The sequence below is a fragment of the Rhyacophila brunnea genome, unplaced genomic scaffold, assembly GCF_057557595.1.
Source record: "Rhyacophila brunnea isolate RB1 unplaced genomic scaffold, BYU_Rbru_1.0 scaffold_24, whole genome shotgun sequence".
Taxonomy (NCBI): domain Eukaryota; kingdom Metazoa; phylum Arthropoda; class Insecta; order Trichoptera; family Rhyacophilidae; genus Rhyacophila; species Rhyacophila brunnea.
Window position 1 is genome coordinate 2604275 of NW_028232904.1, and position 21961 is coordinate 2626235.

The 21961-nt window shown below is 37.0% G+C and overlaps 1 protein-coding gene across 2 annotated transcripts in view; it reads left to right on the forward strand.

The window, feature by feature from the left end:
* Positions 1-21961, forward strand: part of kto (mediator complex subunit kohtalo) — an 83586-nt gene that overhangs the window by 4779 nt on the left and 56846 nt on the right. The window contains exons 3-17 of one of the 2 annotated variants that reach the window (XM_085951464.1): positions 1659-1818; positions 4220-4411; positions 4898-5011; positions 6294-6443; positions 8733-8934; positions 9832-10064; positions 11568-11797; positions 14107-14265; positions 15805-15892; positions 16477-16667; positions 17543-17714; positions 17826-17936; positions 18439-18564; positions 18925-19097; positions 21740-21876. In XM_085951464.1, the coding sequence (XP_085807590.1) occupies positions 1659-1818; positions 4220-4411; positions 4898-5011; positions 6294-6443; positions 8733-8934; positions 9832-10064; positions 11568-11797; positions 14107-14265; positions 15805-15892; positions 16477-16667; positions 17543-17714; positions 17826-17936; positions 18439-18564; positions 18925-19097; positions 21740-21876 (2438 nt within the window). The remainder of the gene's footprint in view (positions 1-1658; positions 1819-4219; positions 4412-4897; positions 5012-6293; positions 6444-8732; positions 8935-9831; positions 10065-11567; positions 11798-14106; positions 14266-15804; positions 15893-16476; positions 16668-17542; positions 17715-17825; positions 17937-18438; positions 18565-18924; positions 19098-21739; positions 21877-21961) is intronic. The other variant, XM_085951465.1, reaches the window with a different exon arrangement.

A 21961-nucleotide genomic window follows, 5' to 3' on the forward strand; every position in this document is an offset into this window, starting at 1 on the left:
TGTATTGTTTGCCCTGGGGAAAGTCAACAGATACTTCCAGTACGGTTTATGATGAATGATGAACGACAATGAATTGCCATAGAACCATGCAGTATGCAGTTCGCCGTGTCACACTACACCGTGAAATGTTGTATCAGAAATATATGGCCGTATATTAAGGCTTCAGCTGAGGCATGGTCTAAAAAGATTGTGACTATGCAACGCATACAAAATGACGCGTACCGAAAACATAATTTGTCATAAAAATTCAACATGCGTCCATTTAATGTTATGATTATGGTTATATTAGTAATAATAATAATATATTCATTAACATGTTTTCTTTTTCGAGTATATGCGTAACGTTTTTTAGTCATCTTTACATGATATACGAATATATTCCTCCGACGCCATCACAAAACAAATTGACGTGCTCACACCTCGACTACCGTTCTCCGATTGGCGACGAGTGTGAAATTTCGTCCCACCTATTGTTGAAAATTATTTGCCGTTTCACTTATGTATGCTCTTAACTCATTTGACGCGGATGACACGGCTGCCGTGTCCCCGCTAAACGGCCGATCGATCTAATTAGCAAGTTATTTAAATGCGGTAATTAAAAATTAATTAAAAGGTACGCAGCGATTTTGTTAAAGACCGTCCAACCTCTTTGAGTCGTATAGTACTGACATACAATTCATATCTAAATAAATCACGGTTCTTGTCGGTTTACAGGAATCCAGCAGCAAACAAATTTTGAAAATAGCCAATATACTGGATTATTTCGAGTGCTTAAAGTCAGACAACGTTATCTACAAAAAAGTGTTTTTTTTTTTTTTTTTTTTGAGATAACGTTATTTTACATTTACGGCTACATGATAGTCAAACAACGTTATGTCAATCTTTTCTAATTTCTTATTAAATCGTCAGTAAAGTTTAGGTTTTAAATAAACATTTCCCTTGTTGAGTTACAAGAATCTAAAATAACGATTTTTGGCTCTCCTGTAAAGTTGCACTTTTGTAGATAGTGTTGTTTGACACTAAGCCCTCGATTTGTTAGGTTAGGTTAGATTTTCATTCTTGAATTCATGAATTTTGCCAAAATCAGCTATGAAAATTGAATTAACGTTCATATTGAATCTAATATAATTGGGGACCGTATAGTATACGGTTATTTCTTTCTGATAAGAAACCTCACGGAGAACGGTGCCGGTGTGGTGAAATGTTTTACGTACAATTTACATGTAATCCCTGATATTCACAGATTTTCCCTCTATCATCTGCCACATCTACAGTCTTTCTGGGGTGCACCGGACATGTCGATTGTGGGATGGATTTTGTTAGATTGCACCACAGGAATTGAGGCCTGATTTAACATTAGTTAACATTAACCATTCCTATTTTTATTTCTTTAACTAGCTTACGCGGAAGTTGTTTTCAAAGTAACCACTAGAAAGCTCGTATAACCTCGTCGTGTCACCTGATTTTTATCACTCTTGGTCTGCAGTAGGAGCATTTGATATGTTCTGATTCAAGTGATCTTGGATTTTTGTTTTCCGACCCAGATCGAAAGCTTTGCTACAGATGTTCTTGGTCTGGACTAGTCTTGAGACGCTTATAGAAGAAGTCGAAGTGAGCTGTGAATTTATGCAAGAGTACAACATACTTTTTATTTTTAGGTCGGCGCATACTTTTCAAGTATCTTGACCCGGAAGGAGGAGCTCAGCACACTCCCCGACTGCGGTAGAAAGAAGCAGCAGATCAACCCCAAAGAGAACTTCTGGCCGGCCACGGCTCGCACCAAAGGAGCCATAGAAGCATGGTTCAAAGACTTAGCGGGTAATATATATTTTTATAGTATTTACTCAAAGATGTTAAAAAAATCTTCGTCTATAGAAATGGGGCTTAAATGTATGAAATCAAAGCAAAAAAATGACCTGTGCGTTTTTGTTATTTTCATTGATCCAAATTAACACAGAAGGCATTCCATACATAAGGCGGTTATCTACAATAATTGGTAAATACATAATACGGTGAAAATTTAGGTTGGTAGACATGTCGGTCAAATTCTGGTATGTTCGTGTTGGCGTATCCATCCGAACCCCAAAATTTTGTATTGCAACGTCAAAACGTATCAACATAATACAATGTTGTTAGTCATGTCATTGCGATTGCAGCATGTAGTAAAACAACCATGGCCCCCACAAGAGGGGGGCTGATAGGGCTCTAGCCTGAGGGCCTGGGCTCAGGAGGGGCCCAGCGAGGCGAGTCGACCAGATAAGTGAGATAAACACATATCACAAATTTGCTTTAATAGTAAAAAGTTGGCACTATTTTCCATCCAATATAAATATTACTATTTAAAATAATGTGATTGTACGATACAATTTTTAATTGTGTATCAATACCCGACGACTCCATAATTCAAACGGATGTATTAAAACATACAAAAAAAAAACACTAAATATACACCGCGTACACCATTTGGAAAACACTACTGTAGAGTCACACTGCCTTTATCATTAACGATAGGATCAAAGGATAGGCCAAAGATCCTAGCCTAGGGGTCCGCTTCAGGATGTGGCGGCCATGAAAACAACTATTATGTTACTACTAATCACTCGATATTTGACCTATAAATTAAGGCGGCAGCCGTGACGTAATTATATTTCAAAACAGTTGCATCTTGCATCTCTATTCTCAATCTGTAATTGAGGTGCTGTATCTCGCTCTAAAAGTTAACACAATCAGGAAATAGCCTGTTAAAAGATAGCATTTTTTGACTGTTCAGATGGTTAACTTTTTGTAATAATTAACTGCCTGAATGGATGTAAAGTGATATGTTAGAATAGCCTCGCTGGTCTTATGACTAAGTTAGGTACAGGTGACTTCTTATTGCTGGTTCATTTGAAGAGAACTTCACGCTTCTACTATGACATTCAACTATAATTTCAGATTCATCCAATTAGCTAATTACAAACAACATTTTATGTTCAAATATCGCCAAAATAAACTTTGATTATTACATTTGTAGGATTGGAGAATATTATATTGTAATTAAATTTCATTTCAATTTGACGTTTCACTTTAGCTATACCTGTGAAAGATACTTCCTCATCAATTTTATGTAGACAGTCATACTCATAAGCAACACATTGACCCTTATATTAACTCGATTGAGCTACGCGTAGCAATTAATGTCTAATGTGCCCTCCCTTAAAAGTTATGCGCACAGTTGACATGCGTTGTTAATGTATGACTGACTTGAAACATATGAATCAAAGGCTGCCTATAAGTCAGTCGTACACCATTTTCTATGCGGATACGTCATAAGTGACTCATGACGACATGACTGAAAACGTAGTTTCTATTTAACCAGTGTAATTTTTGACCACTCTGAATAGAGAAGTCTTTTCTTTGTGGATGCGTTCGATGAGAAATTTAGCTCTTCATGACTCAAATAACCTAAGAAGTCAAAATTATAAATGACGTTTAATTGACACAAAGACTTATGGTCACATTTAAATGACTCATTTCCCATTACTATTGTCAAACAAGAATTTCTTGTCTACGTGTTAAAACTGTGAACTAACAAGCCCCTCCTATGCAGTTAATTGTACTTCCGTTTCAAATGAGGAACGCCCCTAAGTTTATCATTTCATCAGGATCATCAACGATCAGGAGTGATATTAAAATAATTATTAGTAAACTTTTGGTTTATTGCTAAGAAGAAAAGGGGTCGCATCTAAAAAGCATCTTATTTAAACACGCGTTGCCGCCATGACAGGTACGTCACTGAGAAGTCTTCCTATATTAATACTTTCGACCGAAGGTACTTGATGGAATTTCAATTTTAATTCTAATGGATTCAAGCTCTGTACTATTCCATTTAAGTCGTTTCTCGCGACCCGGGTTTCGCCTTTCGGCATCTTCAGGCGTCGTGTACACTGTATTGATTTACTATATAAGGTAGAGTTAAGAGTGTTCGTTGTCAGTGTGTGTTTGCCTTTGGTGAGTGTACACGACGCCTGAAGATGCCGAAAGGCGAAACCCGGGTCGCGAGAAACGACTTAAATGGAATAGCACAGAGCTTGAATCCATTAGAGAAGTCTTCCATATGCGACTACAGCGACTTCCGGTTATCAACGAGATCATGTTGTTGGACAGTAGTAAACGGCTCAGAGAGGGCATTAGATCCGTACCATCTTTCCATTTCAAATTTCTAAATTGGTTGTTGCAGGAAGCAAGCCTCTGGTTTCTCTTGCCAAGAAAGCGCCCAATTTCAACAAGAAAGAGGAGATATTCATGACACTGACAGAGCACCAGGTTTCCATGGCGAGAGCTGCCTGGTTTATAAAACTAAGCTCTGCGTATACTGTTGCGGTGTCCGAAGCCAAGATCAAGAAGCGGCAACTGCCTGATCCAACCACTGGTAAGCTAATTATCTCTTCTTATCATGTACTGTAATTTGGTCGCCGGCGTTCAACGGAAGACGATGTTATAACGACACCTGTGGACAAAATAACTAAATAGGATGAAGCTTTAAAACTGGCCACTAGAGGTAGCATTGTAGATCGAACTACTACTTATAACAAACTCATGTATTTAATGCAAGTACCCAGTCCCCATTCAACAACGGTTTTTCTAGTTTTCCTAATAAATACAATGCTAAGTGGCTGCACGCCCTACAATGAATTAGATCATGTCAGGTGGTTGCATTCAAGACTAACAGATATCAATTCCGATATAGGTGTTATAAATTGTTTTGTTGATCACGAAATTTCACTTATTGTGTCTATGTCCAAAACGAATCCCCTGTTGCCATGAGCAGGACTTCGACTTTGAACCAATTTTGTTTTTACACATATTTTGATTGATTTAAAAATTCTGTGTGATGAAATCTTGTATTTCTTTTCAGAATGGACGTCAACCCTTATTAAATTCTTGAAAGATCAGATACCCAAATTGGCAGAGCATTATCAAAATCCACCTACAACTGGAGTTCCTGACAAAACACCCCCATCCACTTCAGGTATGTTATTTTTGTACGAAATCATATGGCGTGTTTCATTGGTCTCAAAGCAAAATTTGGATTCGGCATATGTGTATCGGATAAGATGTTGCGGATGTCCGAAGAAATACATTGGCCAAACCTCACGAATGATAAAAAAGTGTGATTGGACACGAGAGGGCATATCGATTAAAATACTGCACAATTTCAGCGATTGCCGAACATTCGATGGGCTCATGCTACAGATTTGATTTTGAGGACAAGATATTGGCACGGAATAACCAATATTTTTCACGTTTAGTAAAGGAGACTATCGAAATTCATAGGAACCCTGACAATATTAATAGGGACGTTGACCTATGTTTAAAAACATCATGGCTTACAGCACTTTCAGCAAAAGCTTTTATTTCCCCCATTTTTTACTCAGACTAGTTTGGTCTTAGCTAAACAGACCCTTTTTACTCACTGAAGTCCGGTTCGGATTAGTCGAGTAATTTAGTCGAGTGGTTTGTAATTTAGTAACTAAACATGTACGAACATACAAATTTAGTTGAGTAATTTAGTAAAATCATTTAGTCGAGTCAATCCATTTTGTTCTATTATTTCGGTCGAGTAGCGACCCCAACCACCTCTCACTAAATACTAAACAAGCCCCAAGACAAGTCTAAACACGTTATCTTTAGTCAAGTTCATTAGTTGTCGTAGAATTTCTTCCTCCAATTCTAATTCATTATAAATGAAGTTATCAACTTATTTATTTTTTGAACATACATTATTTTAAACACTTCGAATTAGGTTCATCACGCAGGTTTGAACCTGCTGGGTGTCGTAATTTTATAATTTTTTCTTCTTCTATTGGTTATAAATATTTCTCAGAAGTGTTTTTAAATTACGTTTGTTCAATAAAAAGAATGTTACATTCTTAAATCTTGTGAATTATTCTTTGAATAAAAAAAAACTTAATTATTTATTTTTGCCTTGTTACATTGTGCTCTGTTCATTTTGACACGTCATTCTACTGTGTTCGGACACTTTTCAGTTTCTAAATCACTCGCCACTCAACTAAACTACTCGACAAATCCGAACCGGCCTTTAGAGCAGTGTTCGCATTCATATACCTAACAGTAGACTTCAGTTAAGGATCTCTTGAGAATGATCTCTGCAATGAACCCGAAACGCTGAGGAAAGAAGAGTACATATGGTGACAACCCAAAAATCTAATATGGACCATGAATTACCGCTAATTAAATGTGGAATCTCTTGTAAAGATGCCCCACTGATTTTTAGTTTTCACTATTTTCAGGCAACACTACCCCTGGACAAAGCCAGACGAATTCTCAAGGAAGTACAAACTCATCTCAGACAGGCAGCGGAGGAAATCCGTTATCTGCCGGTGGAGGAACCCCCGGAAACACTGTCCCACATTCCATGCACTCACCTGGTAATCCAAACGGTGAGAATATTTTAGTATTAAACAGTTAAGGGCCAGATGCAAAGTCAGACTTAAGCCTCAATGACATTGAGCTACTTTACAAGCTGCTTGTTGGCGAATTTACAATCTGCTTGTAAACTTGCCCAGTGTCATCATCGAACGAGCTAACAAGCAGATTGTAAACAATCTACCGAGAAAAGTTGATAGCCGGTCAACTTTACACGCTACACGCTGGCGTGTGGGCTTACTGTGTCTGCGCAGTAGAGCGATAGTAGCGGCCTCCCGGTAAAAAAACGAACTACTCAATACGTCCTGTCAAAATAGTACCAAAAATGATGGTTTCAACTTGCTAGCTTGTTGGCTTCTGAGCAAGTGGAAAGTTTTGTGTGTCATCATCACAATGGCACTAGCTGACTCGCCCCGCTTTTAAATTCGCCATCAAGCAGCTTGTAAAGTAGCTCAATGTCATTGAGGCTTTAGGTATTTAAACCTTATGCAGAGAGCTCTTGGTTCTTCTTCTTATTGTGCCATCCCCTAGCGGAGGTCGGCCACCATCAAGGCGATCTTATCTTTGTCGTCTGCTACCCGGAACAGTTCGGTGGAGCTGGACTCGTACCAATGACGGAGGTTCTTAAGCCACGAAATGCGCCGCCGTCCTCTGCTACGCTTCCCATTGATCTTTCCTTGAATGACAAGTTGGGGAATGCTGTATTTTTATCCTCTCATAATGTGGCCGAGGTATTGTAGTTTCCTGGTTTTGATACTACGTAGAACTTCTCGGTCCTTCCCCATTCCATTGAGAACTTCAACATTTGTCACCCGGTCAGTCCAAGGAATTTTGAGGATGCGTCTATACAGCCACATCTCGAAAGCTTCAAGTCTCCGTGACATCTTTTGGTTTAGCGTCCATACTTCCATACCATAGAAAAGAATTGAGAGCACATAACATCGTACCATACGCAGTCTCAGACCTAGGTTAAGATCTTGATTGCTAAGGAGGCCTCTCATTTTGAGAAAGGCGCTCCTTGCGATCTCAATTCTAGTTTTTATTTCCTGAGACTGGTCCCATTTCTCATTGACCCATGTACCTAAATATTTATAATGGGTCACACGTTCGATTGGTTCGCTGTTAATGACAAAATTTGTGTTGGTGTCTGGTGTCGCTGTTTTTGATACTAGTAATAGTTTTGTTTTCTTGTGGTTCATTTTTAAACCATAAGAATTACTGACCTCATTAACCTTTTCTACCAGTTGATGTAAACTCTTTAAACTATCAGCAATCAGCACAGTATCATCGGCAGTATATCAGCTCTTGGTGAGGGTGTGAAATTAGTGGAATCCTTACATGGTACATTTAACACACACAGCTAGAGACCACCCACCGCACTTTGCAGCCATTGTGAAGTGTTTGTCTCTAATTATAATAGAAAGTAGATCGTTGTCACAATTTTTTTTATATCTATCTGGAAACCAACCACGACAAATTGATTAGTGAAGATTTCAAATTGCTGAGCCACTCCTAGTGTGCTCTTCAGTATTGTACATATTTTGATTGAGTCATATTATACTGCTCACAAAATTGATGCCTACACACACCATGCCATGTCGCCTTCTATGTGCTTTGTGTTTTAGGCAGCCGAAAAGTCGAAGATGTCAGACCGCACATTGAGGGCAGGCCTGTAAAGAGGGTGGAACATGGAAAATACTTCGGTTGCCTGAGATTTTTTCCAGTGGTTATAATACAGTAAAACCTCGTTAATACGAATTCCACGGGATCGAAAATCGAAAAAAAATTCGAATTACGAAATATCAAATGTATGTGGGAAAAATATTAAAATTTCAAATTTTTTTTTATTTTTTTTTATTTTTATTAATTTCGTTTACGATCATAGATGTGCCTACGAAATTTCCGATTCCGTGTGTGTTAATGGGTCATAAAATGTCAGGATTATTTATATTACCTTCTTAAAATAATTAATTTATGTTTTATGAAAAATCTGTCACAATTTTCAATGACTGGCTCATGAAATAGTGTACTTTATTACGATTTGTTGAATATTTTTATATGGCCAGCACTCGAATTAAAGGTGTGGTTTTATATGAAAATAATGTTCAAGGGACTTTTTTTTGCGAAAATTTCAAATTACGGAAAATTTGAATTATCCGTGTTCTTATTAACGAGGTTTTACTGTATTTCTCAGAATTGCTTTCAAATAATGTATGTTATATTGTGTAGTTTTCATAATTTTGCAATTGTATGCCAATTTAAAAATAAGTCGATAGTTGTAATGAATCAATTTGCGTTGGCAGCTCTTGGATCGGTGACTCCGACGGGTGCCGGATGTGGCTCCAACGATCCACAAGTGGATAGCCAGCAGGCCCTGAAGCAGTGGACGTACTGTGTTCAGTTGGCCCGATGGCTAATCGAAGAGGGGCTCATTGACAGACACGAGTTTCTCACGTGGATCATCGAACTCCTCGACAAGAGGACGCCCGACGATGGTCTATTGAGGTATTGTATCCTTACCTTAATTATTGATAGTTACAATGACATATTTTCACCAATTCTAAATGTCATAATTACTAAATGCTGAATCAGTTTTAATTCCAGTCTTTTATAGACGTCCAGTGTTCACAATTCATGATAATTATATATTTTTCTTTCTCCTTGACCGTATCCACTATTCAATTAGAGCATATGGACGCAACATGGCGCCTCCAAGAGTCCCTGTTGCTCGCTAGTCATCTTGCACCTTCCTAGGTCATGCCAGAATCCTGTTGCTCTGCCGTATACACACTGTAGATCAGGGGCTACCAACTCTATCTTCATCACAAGCATATTTAAAGCCAAAAATGGAATGGCGTACACAAATTCATTAAGTCCTGTCTAACCAAACCATAATAGATAAAAAATATTCTTCTATCTATAAAATATCCAAAATGAAATAATATCATAATTTTAGGTACATTCTCCTATTTTATAAGTAGATAATGATTATTTTTTGACTTATGACTTTATATGACTTCGATATTAGCCAGCGTTTAATTGAATTTTAAAAACTATCAAACACTACAGATCTACACATTGTAGTCTTAGTTCAATGAAAACCAATACGTTTGACAAAGTTTAGTGTGCACTATTTATGTCAGATCTTATAGCCTACCTCCACCCTTCGCCACTGAGATGCTGTATGGTCTGTTCCCTTATCTTCTGATTTTATTAAATATTACACATTTTGGACTCGATTTTAATTTTGATGTTCTTTTGTTTAACTTTTACTGCGGTCAGAATTATTTTCATTTTGACATAATATGTATTGCAACAGTTATTTTCATATATCGATCAAGGAAGCAACCACGTGAGACGCTGCGTACTAAACTAGTTTTACATAAAATGTCATATTTCTAGGTTATTCCTGCCACTGACTCTCCAGTACATGTCAGAGTTCTCCCAGTGCGAACTGCTGGCGCGGCGGCTGAGCCACACGTGCGCCAGGAAGATGTCTGTGCTCTGCCAGCAGTTAAATGATAGCTCCATCCAGCAGCTCAACACTCCAGGTCTGGTGGAGAGGTGCTCACCCTCCAATACTTGCGTCCCTAAACCCGCCACTGACACCGCGGAGCCTTCCATGCAGGAACAAGGTTTGTACTACATTTTATAGAACTTTTTTACACCTTAAAAACTGATACTTAATGATTAATTGGATTGTAATCGGAGACAACAATGGCAGGTTAGTTGTACATTTTGCAGTTACAAGACTGCTTGTCGGGTAGAGGTAAACGATGTCGCTCGGCAGTATCTTCTTATCATATTTTGCTTAACCTGAAAATTTCAACTGGATATCGTCGGTGTTTTGTAAGAAGGGCGATTTATCCAAAATGCTATTTTACAGGAGGAAGATTTTTAACTTTTGACATTTATTTATTAATTACCTGTGGATGATTATAAATGTAAACAGGTTTTTAATGAAGCTTTGAAAGAATACTGTCCGTTTTTAGACAACAAAGCTAGTGAGGTACATATTGTTTTTTCATTAAAATCTCGATTTCGCCAAAATGGTTGATTCGCCCTTTTTACAAAAAACCGACGAATATTCAGATCTTTCTTACAAATATTAGTTATGATTACAGACCCAAAATTTGTATCATTTAAACGTGCTGTTAGATTCTCAAATTGTAATTTCATGATTTACGGTTGGAATAATGAATCAGTCCATACTATTCGTGGCAATTGCATTGTAGAATGCCACAAGTTTAACTTGTGGTTAAGGCGGCGATCGTGTTGTTATCGAAGTATTGTGAGAGTATTGCCAGTACTGGAAGATATTATTCCCCACTTTCTTGATGCAAACAGAATTAATATAAAATACAATGACTTATTGCATTTTTTCCTCATTGGGTTGAGATATTTTTAGTTATATAGCAACATTGAAATGTCAAATGATTTGTCCTGTGATTGCCGCGATACTTTCGGCAACATTGTTTATGGGCGAATATGCTCTTTTTGTCGGTTACATTATACGTAAAACATTTCACCGTGGCACAGTTCGCCTTGAGCTTTCTTATCGGAAAGAGGAAATTTTATTAGATTCAATTAATTCAATTTTCATAGCCGATTTTGGCAAAATTCACGTATTCAAGAATGAAAACCTAACCTCACAAGTAATTCAGTATATCGGCTATTTTCAAAATTTGTTTGCTGCTGGCTTCCTGTAAATCAATAAGAACCATGTTTTTTGTAGACATGAATTTTATGTCAGTACTATACGACCCAAAGAGGTGGGACGATCTTTTATATATTATGGCCATATATTTCCGATACAACATTTCACGGTGAAGTGTGATATGGCGAACTGCATATGTACAAGTTTTTGGACACGCTTTTTGTCATTTTTCTTCTTCGCATTACGAATTATAATCATTCTACAATCATTTTCTAAAACTTTCTGTATTATTAATGCATCGTATTGACTTGCAATACACACAAATAAGATATGTCAAATGCTTTGAAGATTTCGAGAAGAAATAGGGAAATGTGCGAGGGAATTTTAGTACACCAATCTGTCATACACCAAAATAAACTTTTCACATTCTAGACATTATGAAGATGAATGTTAAATATCCACTTATAACATTATTTTTCAGTGTCGAACGCAATAAACATGTCACCTATGGAATCGGACGGCGTGAATGGAGATGTGAAACCGATCATCAAAAAGGAAGAAGGAACGACGACTCGGCAATGCAAATCTTCACCTGTTGCCACCCCATCACCTGCTGTCGTGACCACGTGTCCCGTTCGGTTGGCCTTCGGAGAACTGCTGTCTTGTCCTCACCACAGAGACGTACTGCTGCAGCTCAGCACCATATTGCAGGTACATTATACAAAACACTATTTCATCCATTTCGAGTCCTGTATCTGGTAAATTGAAACACGTTAAATTAGATTGATTTCATGAATGAATAAAACAAAGCACAGAGTGGTATTACTAAAAACTTTGCTTAGAGTTAGGTGGCGAGCGGCGATTCATCGTCTCATTCTGCCGCTGTGCAAATGAGAGGCACTGTGAAAGTTCAGTACCAGTTTACGAATGGTTACATGTAAGTTGTACGCATGCAGTTCGTCGTGGGACACTTATTCGTGCGCCGCAGTACGTGAAACATGAGTTCGTATAACATTCTATCAAATGACGAGTTCTTCGTTGAACATTTCACCGTGGAATACATTTGTACGTATCTTACAAAATGCGGCGATAGTTTGCAAATAGTACTGTTCCAATTAGATTAACCTTAACCTAACCTAACCTAGTAAAGACATCTCCACATGTTGTAGCATACGTACAAATATACTCCACAGTGAAATGTTTAACGAAGAACTCGTCATTTGATTAAATGTTACACAAACTCATGTTTCAAGTACTGAGGAGCACGAATAAGTGTCTTGCGGTGAACTGTTTACGTACAAATTACCGGATACGCTTACGAATGCCTTACGGGGAGATTTTATACAGTCTAAAAAGTAGACTTATAGCACCTGTACATGTGCATAGATTTGCTGGCACCAATAGTGTGTGAATTAAACTATCACGATAATAACTGTGTACATGCAAAAGTGCTGACTGTCTCGCCAATCTTATTCTTCAAGCATAAGCGGAACGCGTTGTTGTCATTGTATGGTGCTATTTGGTAGGTTGTGAAGGTTAGTAAACGTGGAAATGCGCTGTGCGGTGTAGTTTGTATTTTTCTGGCAGATTCGCCACTCATTTTACTGCATGAAAATTCAGAAGCCGCTGAACTTTTTTGATCTATGTATATGCAATGTCGCAACTTGCACCTTGCATGTTTATACGTGCGTTTTCTTGTTATGGTCGCGATAATACGTACTGCCATCAGTAATGGATTTGCATTTTTCCAGGCGATTTTTGTTGCTCAACTTTGTGTTGAATGTTGAAAAAGAGATTGAAAGGAATGCTCCAATATCAATGGAATGAAACAATAATCGTAACTGAGATGGCGTCGAATGAACTTAGTTCGTTAATGTCATTTTGTCCAATCGCTTGAAAACTTTCTTCGATAAAGACGCCATGCTTAATTCAAAAATTAAAGCAATTACACTCTGTGGCGCATGACAATCAACTATGTAATCGTAACTCTACTGTATATACCTTATGAATGGTATTTACCACTTCTTGCACACTAGAATCGTGCGTACTCAGTGTCTATATATGTTACGCCGAATGTGCAAAATTGACTATTACATGAAATGGGCAAAATTTTGCCTAATTCATTTAATAGTCAAGCCCGTTGCCTTATTCATGAATTAGGTAAATTATCTGTCGAGTGCGTGAATTCGCCAGGGTATGGAATTCTTAAACTGTTAACATGCCTGTAGAAAAAGTAAATTTAATACGGATGGTTTATATTAGTTATAATTGGACATAATGTAATATTATTATTATTAGGTTAGGTTAGGTTAGGTTTTGTAATTCTGAATTCAACTGCATGTCCATTTTGAGGTAGCTTACAAGTGTCAACAAACTATCAAATCATACTATCACAAACAAACAATCGACCATTGCACGGTTGCACGAATCATATTGCAAAAATACCTTTTAATAAAATTCTTCCGTTATCATATTATAGTTCTAGATTTTCTTTTTTTTCTAGATCTTCTAGATCTTCTTTTTTTGGGCATAGTAAATGGATATGAACGTCATTGTAGTTATTGATTGGTATATTTTTATATAATCAATGACATTTGACACATTAGGTTAGTTTGATTAGTTGCAAAAAACACCACCGGCGCGCGACCATCTATTTTGACCAATGCATGAGCATTTGACACGTTTGGTATAGTTGCAAAAAACACCACCACAGCGCTACTATCTAATTTTCCCAATGCATGAACTAGGCAGAAAAATTACTACCGAATTCACGCACTTGGCAGATATTTTGCCTAATTCATGAATAAGGCAACAGGCTTGCATTTTTCATGATTTAGGCTAAATTTTGCCCATTTCATGTAATAGTCAATTTCGCACATTCGGTGTAACATATACGCAAGCATCTATTTTTTGAGACATTGTAAGATGCTATGACTCACTACCGTAAAGTAGCAGTCAGAATGTACTTTACCTTTCTAAAATGTTGTCTGGATGGATAAATCACATATGAAATCTTGTAGATTATCTGCATGGAGTGCCCGACTGCGTTGGTGTGGTCCGGAGTACCGGATGGTCGATCAGCCCTCCACGGCAGCCCCTTGGATCTCTTACCGATGCCTCCGAGCGCCCTACCCATGCCCTTCATGGACTCACCCTTAACTGACAAGTACAGAAAACAGGTTAGTTTTATACTAATCGATTATCTGCTCAGCTCTTTTACCACACTTCTTATTCTTTACCTCATTAATAAGGATGGTGATCACCGAAATTTAAGGCTTTGCTAAAAATATCCTTGTAAAAATATACACAAGACTGCTGTCAGCGGCTATCGATGATAGTTTATCATATTTATATATATATATCATCTCTGTTCTGGCAGAACACACTAACTGAAGAATACTAGTTTTGAATAATTTGACTTTGAAGTTTTTAAAATGTTTGAAATGGTCTATCGTGTGAGTTTATTAAGTAATCGTAAAAAGGATGACTTTAAAATAAAGACTGTTTATTTATTAAGAAGGTTTCCAGACGGTAAAGTTTGAATTAAGGAACATTTTGGTATAACTAACTCAATATGAACACCCACGATGGCCGCATGGCTTAAGCGCCGGTCTATAGTGTCGAGGGTCCCAGGTTCGAATCCTGGGTCTGGCAAGTATACATATTGTTTTTCAATTTGTGTATGAGTCAGAGTATGGACCTAATAGGTTGAGCAAGTGGCTGACATCCATTTCTCGTAGAAATAAATCTGTCAATGCAAACCTCCACTCTCTGGAGGCCCATATGAACCTATTAGGATCGAACATGGTCGAAAGAAAGAAGAACTCAATATGTAATTTTTTCGAATTAGTGTCTTCTGCCAGAACAGTGACGATATATAGGTATGGTATTATAATTGTTACAATAAGTTAGCTGTCTAAACTATCAAAACTGTCTATCTCACTGTTAAAATTAACACAGCCAAGAGAGGTGCTGTTGAAACATATCACTTATTGTAACAATTACAACTAATTTATTGTAACAAATAAAATACTTCAATACATAAATATGATAAACTAACCTCAGCGGCCGATAACAGTCTTGTATGTAGAATAGATGCGCTGATCCTCATCTTATCTGGTATCTTCAATTATTGATTGTCGTGTTTTTCTCTTAATGATGTCGATCCATCTGCGTGGAAGGCATACACTCACTTCTCCAGGCTGTTTGCACGCACGCAGGCAGATGGCACATTCTTGGACGTTAAGCTTTTTCAATATGAAGATGCACATGGCCGTCCATGGAATGTAGAGCATTCTCCGCTGACACCATATCGCCAATATGTTGTTTTTCTTTCCATCGAATTCTTGGCCCGGTTTCTACACAGCTTAAAATCAGCACTTTGAGATGAGTCTTTTTATTGGTTTCACTACACATGAATTTGTTATTATGACATGTCACAACTGCAGAATTACAAGGTTCTAAATGTTTATTTTTGGAGAAATAAAAGTAACAATGAGGCAGCTTACAATACTACTTCATTGTTAGGTTTGTTTTGTCAAAAATAAACACTTGGCACCCTGTAGTATTACGCTCGAGATGTGTTTTATCTACATGGTGAATATTATCAAATATAACAATTTTTTGATGTGTCAACATTTCTTACGCAATCATAACACACGCATGCGATACTTACATATTACCATGAAAGTACTAATCGGGTAATATTATTTTCTTAGGTTTACGCGGCTGAGCAGGAGATAAGCGTCAGGAGTAAGCGAGCTGAAAATAAATGGTGTGCTGACAAATGGCAAACTAGTTCACAAGGTACATAATAAATTATACTACAGTAAAACCCCGTTAATTCGAAATGGACAGAACAGAAAATCCTTTACTCAGCGGACAATTTATACTGCTAAATCTATAGTCAGCGGATAGTTGCCACGGGTGGATCCGAATTACTTTAAACACTTTCACCTGTCCCTATCAAAGTAGTCACTCTCCAATGCAGTTGGATCCTGTTTCTGGCAAAGAATACTTTCATTTTTCAATGTATTTGATCCGGGGCAAGGTTTGAATGGGTCGTTCAAATGGCCAACAACCATTCCTCATAAAGACATCTGTTAATATAACCTCCACTGCTTCTAGTGCAAAATTATATTTATTTTTACTATTCCTATACGTCCTACAAAAAGAGTTTGGATTAATAGCTAGAGAGGAGTCATTGTCAACTTTTTGTATTCCAAATATAACACCGTTTATTTAATTTATGGTTGATTTGTTAACAATAAAAATTATATATTCTTTGCGTTGGCGGCATTGATTGTAAATAAAAAAATAAATCATGACATTTTGCTTTCAGTTCCATCTTCGCTGTTTTCTCCAACATCTTAGGTCTGGTCTCTTTTCAGGCACAAACACAACGCGAGTTCTGGCGGTTCTGGAGGCCCTCGATCGTCATTCTTTTGATCGCGTGGACTCGGGAAATAGCCTGGACGTCCTATACAATAAGGTCTTCGGGAACGCCAGCTCTGGCACCAGTACCTCCTCTTCGTCTTCCAGCCAAAACAGCAAGGATGGAAATCCAGAGACTAGAGATCCTGTGAGTAGAGTTTCATTCTAGTGTTGCAATATTTTAAAGGTGTCTGTCATATTGTATCTCTTTTTAATTAATATAATTACAAGATAAACTTTTTATATACAACGTTTTTAAATTCTGTTAACCGTTTAACCATATAAACTTGACTTGACTAGCTTAAACGATCAAAAAAATTTGTACTTGACATATTGTCATATTGATTTCCATAGTAACGCACGTATATATTAATAATTTAGTTGCTAGGACCCCAGCCCCTAGCAACCAATAATGGTGTCGAAATAACTTTTCATACAAAACAGAATTAACTGAAAATGAATTCAATTGCACTTAAAGATGGCTAAAAGTATTAAAAAAATGCATTGGCATCGTGTTCTGATATATTCTAAAAGTTTCAAATGTCTAGCTAGTCGGGAATTTAGTTAAAAATCGATTGCAAAATTTGTACCGGACAAAGAACCAACGGACAAACAACCTCTGGACAAATAAGAATACGACCTAATAAAAACGGTGTAATAATAAAATTAAATTTACTAATAATGATGGGTGTGTGCTTGATGTATTTGGGAGAAACATCCTGAATTAAGATATATAGGAGCATACTTGAAGGAGAAGAATCGTATATACAACATAATATAGACTACGACTCTACAACCTCTACCCAGAAGAATGTATCTCCTTATTTGTTAATGTTGATAGACTCCGATGAGCGAGCAAGAATAGATAGTGCCCTGCTACCAACACCTGCACCCTGGATGCCAGACTGGACAGTCCTACACTCCAGTGATTGGACGGTGTCAACGAGTATGTTAGAGTGGCCGGTACAGATACCTGGAGGACACTTTATAACCAATCATCAATGATTCTATTATGTTATCCAGGAATGGGCATGCAGTTACTCAGTGGTACTGGTCCTCTGCGAGTGGGCCGTGTGCAACGCGCGGTGGGGAGAGCACCGTTCGGTGGCAGCTGCCGCCTTGCTGGACAGACGTCAGCAGCATTTGCTGGCCAGTCCTTCATCGCAGCCGGCGCCTACCACTCAGGATCACCATGGTTAGTAACCACATGCATTGATATTATTTAGTTACAAGTGACAAGGAGCGTTCATTAAATTTTAAAAAAACCCAGCTTTCAACAGATCAAAATGTTTTATTACTGTTTTAGGAGCATGTGATGATAAGGAGTCCATCAGCTCTGGAGCCGGCATCTTCGGAGGACCGCCCATATTCCAAAGTCTTCTCATGAGATTCTTGGATAATGACGCACCAATATTGGGTATATTTTCATTAATTTAATTCACTCCTCAATGACATGCACATACAGTACACTCTCAGTAATCCACTGCTCGATTATCCGACAACTACTATAATCCACCGTTATTTTTACTATGTAGTTGAAAGCACAAAATCAAGCTCTATAATTCGCCGGTATTTGATTGTCAAATTCAGTAGTCCGCCGTGTACAAGTATACAACGCAGATGAGACGGGTTTATTTTGTGAAACTTCTCCTTCGTAAAACGTACGTTCATCGCGAAGAAAGTAATGTACTAGAGAGGAAAGTGCCCAAGGACCGCATCACAATTATAGAACCGGGACACACAAACTGAAGCTTTTGGTCATAGGGAAAGCCAGGAATCCTAAGCCGGTTGGGATGTGTTACGAAAAATGATGTGGTAAATAAATAGCAATGTTATTTTGAAAATTAATACTATCGACTGAGGGTACTTGATGTTGAATTTAAATTCTAATTGGTTTACTATTATTTTTTTGCTTGCAGAAGAAAGCTCGGCAGCCAGTCCTGCGAACAAAGCGCAGTTCACAAACCTGGTGCATCTCTTTGGGGAGCTGGTGCGAAGAGATGTCTTCTCCCACGACGCCTACATGTGCACTCTCATATCCAGAGGTGATACCATCTTTTTCTGCATGCATGCCCGTGGGAATATTTCAGATTCAAATTTAATTCTATCTACAGTCGAACTCGGTTATTACGATCACGGATATAGCGAGATCTCGGATGTGATGAGGAAACCGAATTAAATAATCTACTATTTTTAACATTCTGTAAATGAGGCCTTGTTCTGAAATGATCTATCATTACTATTCCAAGATATGTTTTTCAATGTTTGAAGGAGGAACAAAATTTTTAAATTAGACACATTGTTATGAAACAACGTTTTATAGAGCATGTCTATCGGATATAATCCATTGCTAGGAATAAAGTCTTTAATATGTTGCTTGATTGTGTACTTTTGCCCGAACTAAGGAGACCTTCTACCGACCACGGAGCCAATGAATCTTAACTCGGTGGTCGGCGGCGTCTCCACTCCCATCTCTAACTCAATGGACGGAGTAGTTAGGAGTGTGCCGCACCATCACCACACACCGACGCTGGACGAAGAGATATTCGCTGGGATTGATCTCAAGCCTAAAATAGAGGTTTGTGTTTATTAATACCCATTTTCCTTACCATTACTAAAAATAAGGTTTACTATAGAATATGTGTAATTTTATACATTTGCTTTGAAATGTTTCAATATATCTCCTTTAATTATTTTAATTTTATTAAATGAGTTTATTATTTATTTGAAAATAAATGTTTTATCATGACAATTAATATTATAGAATTGCCAATGTTGTAATTTTTACAAAATTACAAGACAATTGCAAACTCTAATTGAAAGTTTTACAGAAAATATTTTTATATCGCATATTATAAAATGTGATGAAAATATCGTTGCCGTAGATGTCAAGAGAGCCAGTTCACAAAATCATAATGCCGAGAAACAGACGTGCAAAGATTTTGTGTGACAAATAAAAGTAACATTTTTTTGTTTTTAAAGATATAATGGTGAAGCTTTCAACATAGAATATACTTTGTGGTGTTATCTTTTTATTATTTTGTATAAATAACTAAAAAAATGGTATCTTAGAAGTTATGTGTGTTATATCTCTTGACCACTGAATATTGAAATGTACAAAAAATGTAGTCAAAAGAGTTTTGAGGCTTAAATCCATTGACCACTTCATCAATGTATCACTGCATCACTGCATCAACTATGACCACTGCAAAATGCTTTTGTATACTTTACTCTTTTGCCAAATTTGTGGCTTGGCTCCCTTGACATCTACGGCGACGATACGACATGCTATCATTAAATATATTTTATTAATTGTATAATCAGCACATCTATTCTATACACAGGTAGTTTATCATATTTATGTATGGAGAGGTTAATTGCTACAATAAGTTAGCTGTCAAAACTGTCTCGTTCTAAAAGTTAACACAGCCTAGAGATGTGCTGTTAAAACATAGCACCTTTTGACAGTTCAGACGGTCAACTTATTGTAACAATTAACTGGCTCAATACTTAAATATGATCAACTACCCTCGACAGCCGCCGATAGCAGCCTTGTTTATAGAATAGATTCGCAGGAAAGATTGGGTATCATAATGTCACATATCGTTCCTACAAAATGTGTGGATTGTTCATGCTTAGACGCCTAACTCACTGAAAATTCTTAATTTTCGATCTTCAAACGCGAATCCTGTCAATACCTATCAGCCATTCTTCAACCCTTTTCTGATAAATGAGAATAGGTAGTGTTACTAACACAATTGTACAATATCGTCAAGATGTACAATATATCGAGGGTATACTGACAGAACGCATTATTTCAGTTTTTGCTGTTTTTCTATTTTAAATGCCAAAATGTATCCAATTTTACGCTATACGTCCTGTTAAAACGCACAAAGGCATAGGATATAATGGTGAGAAAATAGAAACATTATTAAATCATATTGTTATTTTTTTATTCTGATAGAAATCATGATAATGACCTAATGCGTTCTGCGTATACAAAATACAGGACTTGTAACATGTCGTATATTGCAGTGGCGAAGGGTGGAGGTAGGCTGTTAAGATCCGCCATAAATAGTGCACATTAAACTTTTTCAAACATACATATTTGTTATCATTGAAATAAGACTACAATTAACAGATAGTGTAGGTTAGATTTTAAAATTCAATTAAACCCTGAGAAACCAAGCCATAATAGATATTAGTCAAAAAATACATGTCTATCTATAAAATATCTAAAATTATGCAATTAAATCATACATAACTTTGAGTATTTTATAGATAGAATAATATTTTTTATTTATTATAGTTTGGTTTACGCAGGGCTTAATGAATCAAAAAAATGAAGCAAAAATATGTGTAATATGTAGTTTTAATCCAACGAAAACAAATAACTATGAATGAAAAATTGTACACAATTTTGTCGCATTGCCCAAATTAGACCAAATCTATTATGGTTTCGTTTAGGCAGGGTTTAATTGATTTTTAAAAACTAACTAATACCATCTGTAAATTGTAGTCTTAGTTCAATAAAAACAAATACATATGACTAACAAAGTTTAGTGTGCACTATTTATAGCGAATCTTAACAGCTTACCTCCACCCTTCGCCACTGGTATATTGTGTTTGCCATAAAGGTTAGTCTTTATAATGTAGAAAAAATGTTTTTAAATCATAAAAAAATCTACGTGGGAGAACGCTTTGAAAAAAAAATTAAAGTCCTTTTTGCGATTATCTCAGAACTTGTTTTAATGAGTTAATGCTTTCTGTCAATATACCCTCGATATTGTGTTTGGGAGTATTTGATCAAAACAGTCTGACTAATTTTAAATTTTATATTTTGTGAGGTTTTGGGGCAAGTAAGGTTCGACTGAAAACTAACAGATGCTTCCCCGATCGCAGAGTCACGCTCAACTGACTACTTAAACTTTTTTTATCAGTCGACAGCGAACAACAGTTCCATAATATCTACCTGTGCGACCTATAATAATAACTAGAAAGTATATTTATTTTAATAATGTAAATTACGCCAATTTTGTTGTTTGGATGCCAGGAAAATCTCTGTTTAACGTAAAAATCTTCAACAAAAAAAAAAACACTCCTCACTCTTGAAAGAAAATCATGTCTCATGGCTCTTTGTTGTCTATCAAAAGGTTACCTCTCATAGGAAGAAACGGAGAATTTTTGTATATTGAATTATAATTGTAATTTTATTCTCAGGATCATGTGAGGATGGACTATGACGATGCAAAGATAGATGATGACTTGGACAAGCTACTGCAGGACATCAAACAGGACCAGCAGAATTCCATGGATGCCCCCGATAGTCCCAAGGAACCTGGTGACACCTCACATGGGTATGTCCAAAATTTACGTCATTTCCCTCGGCACAGGCTTGAGCAATTTTTAATGTCACTCTTGCAGTGCGTGTATAGCATGTGT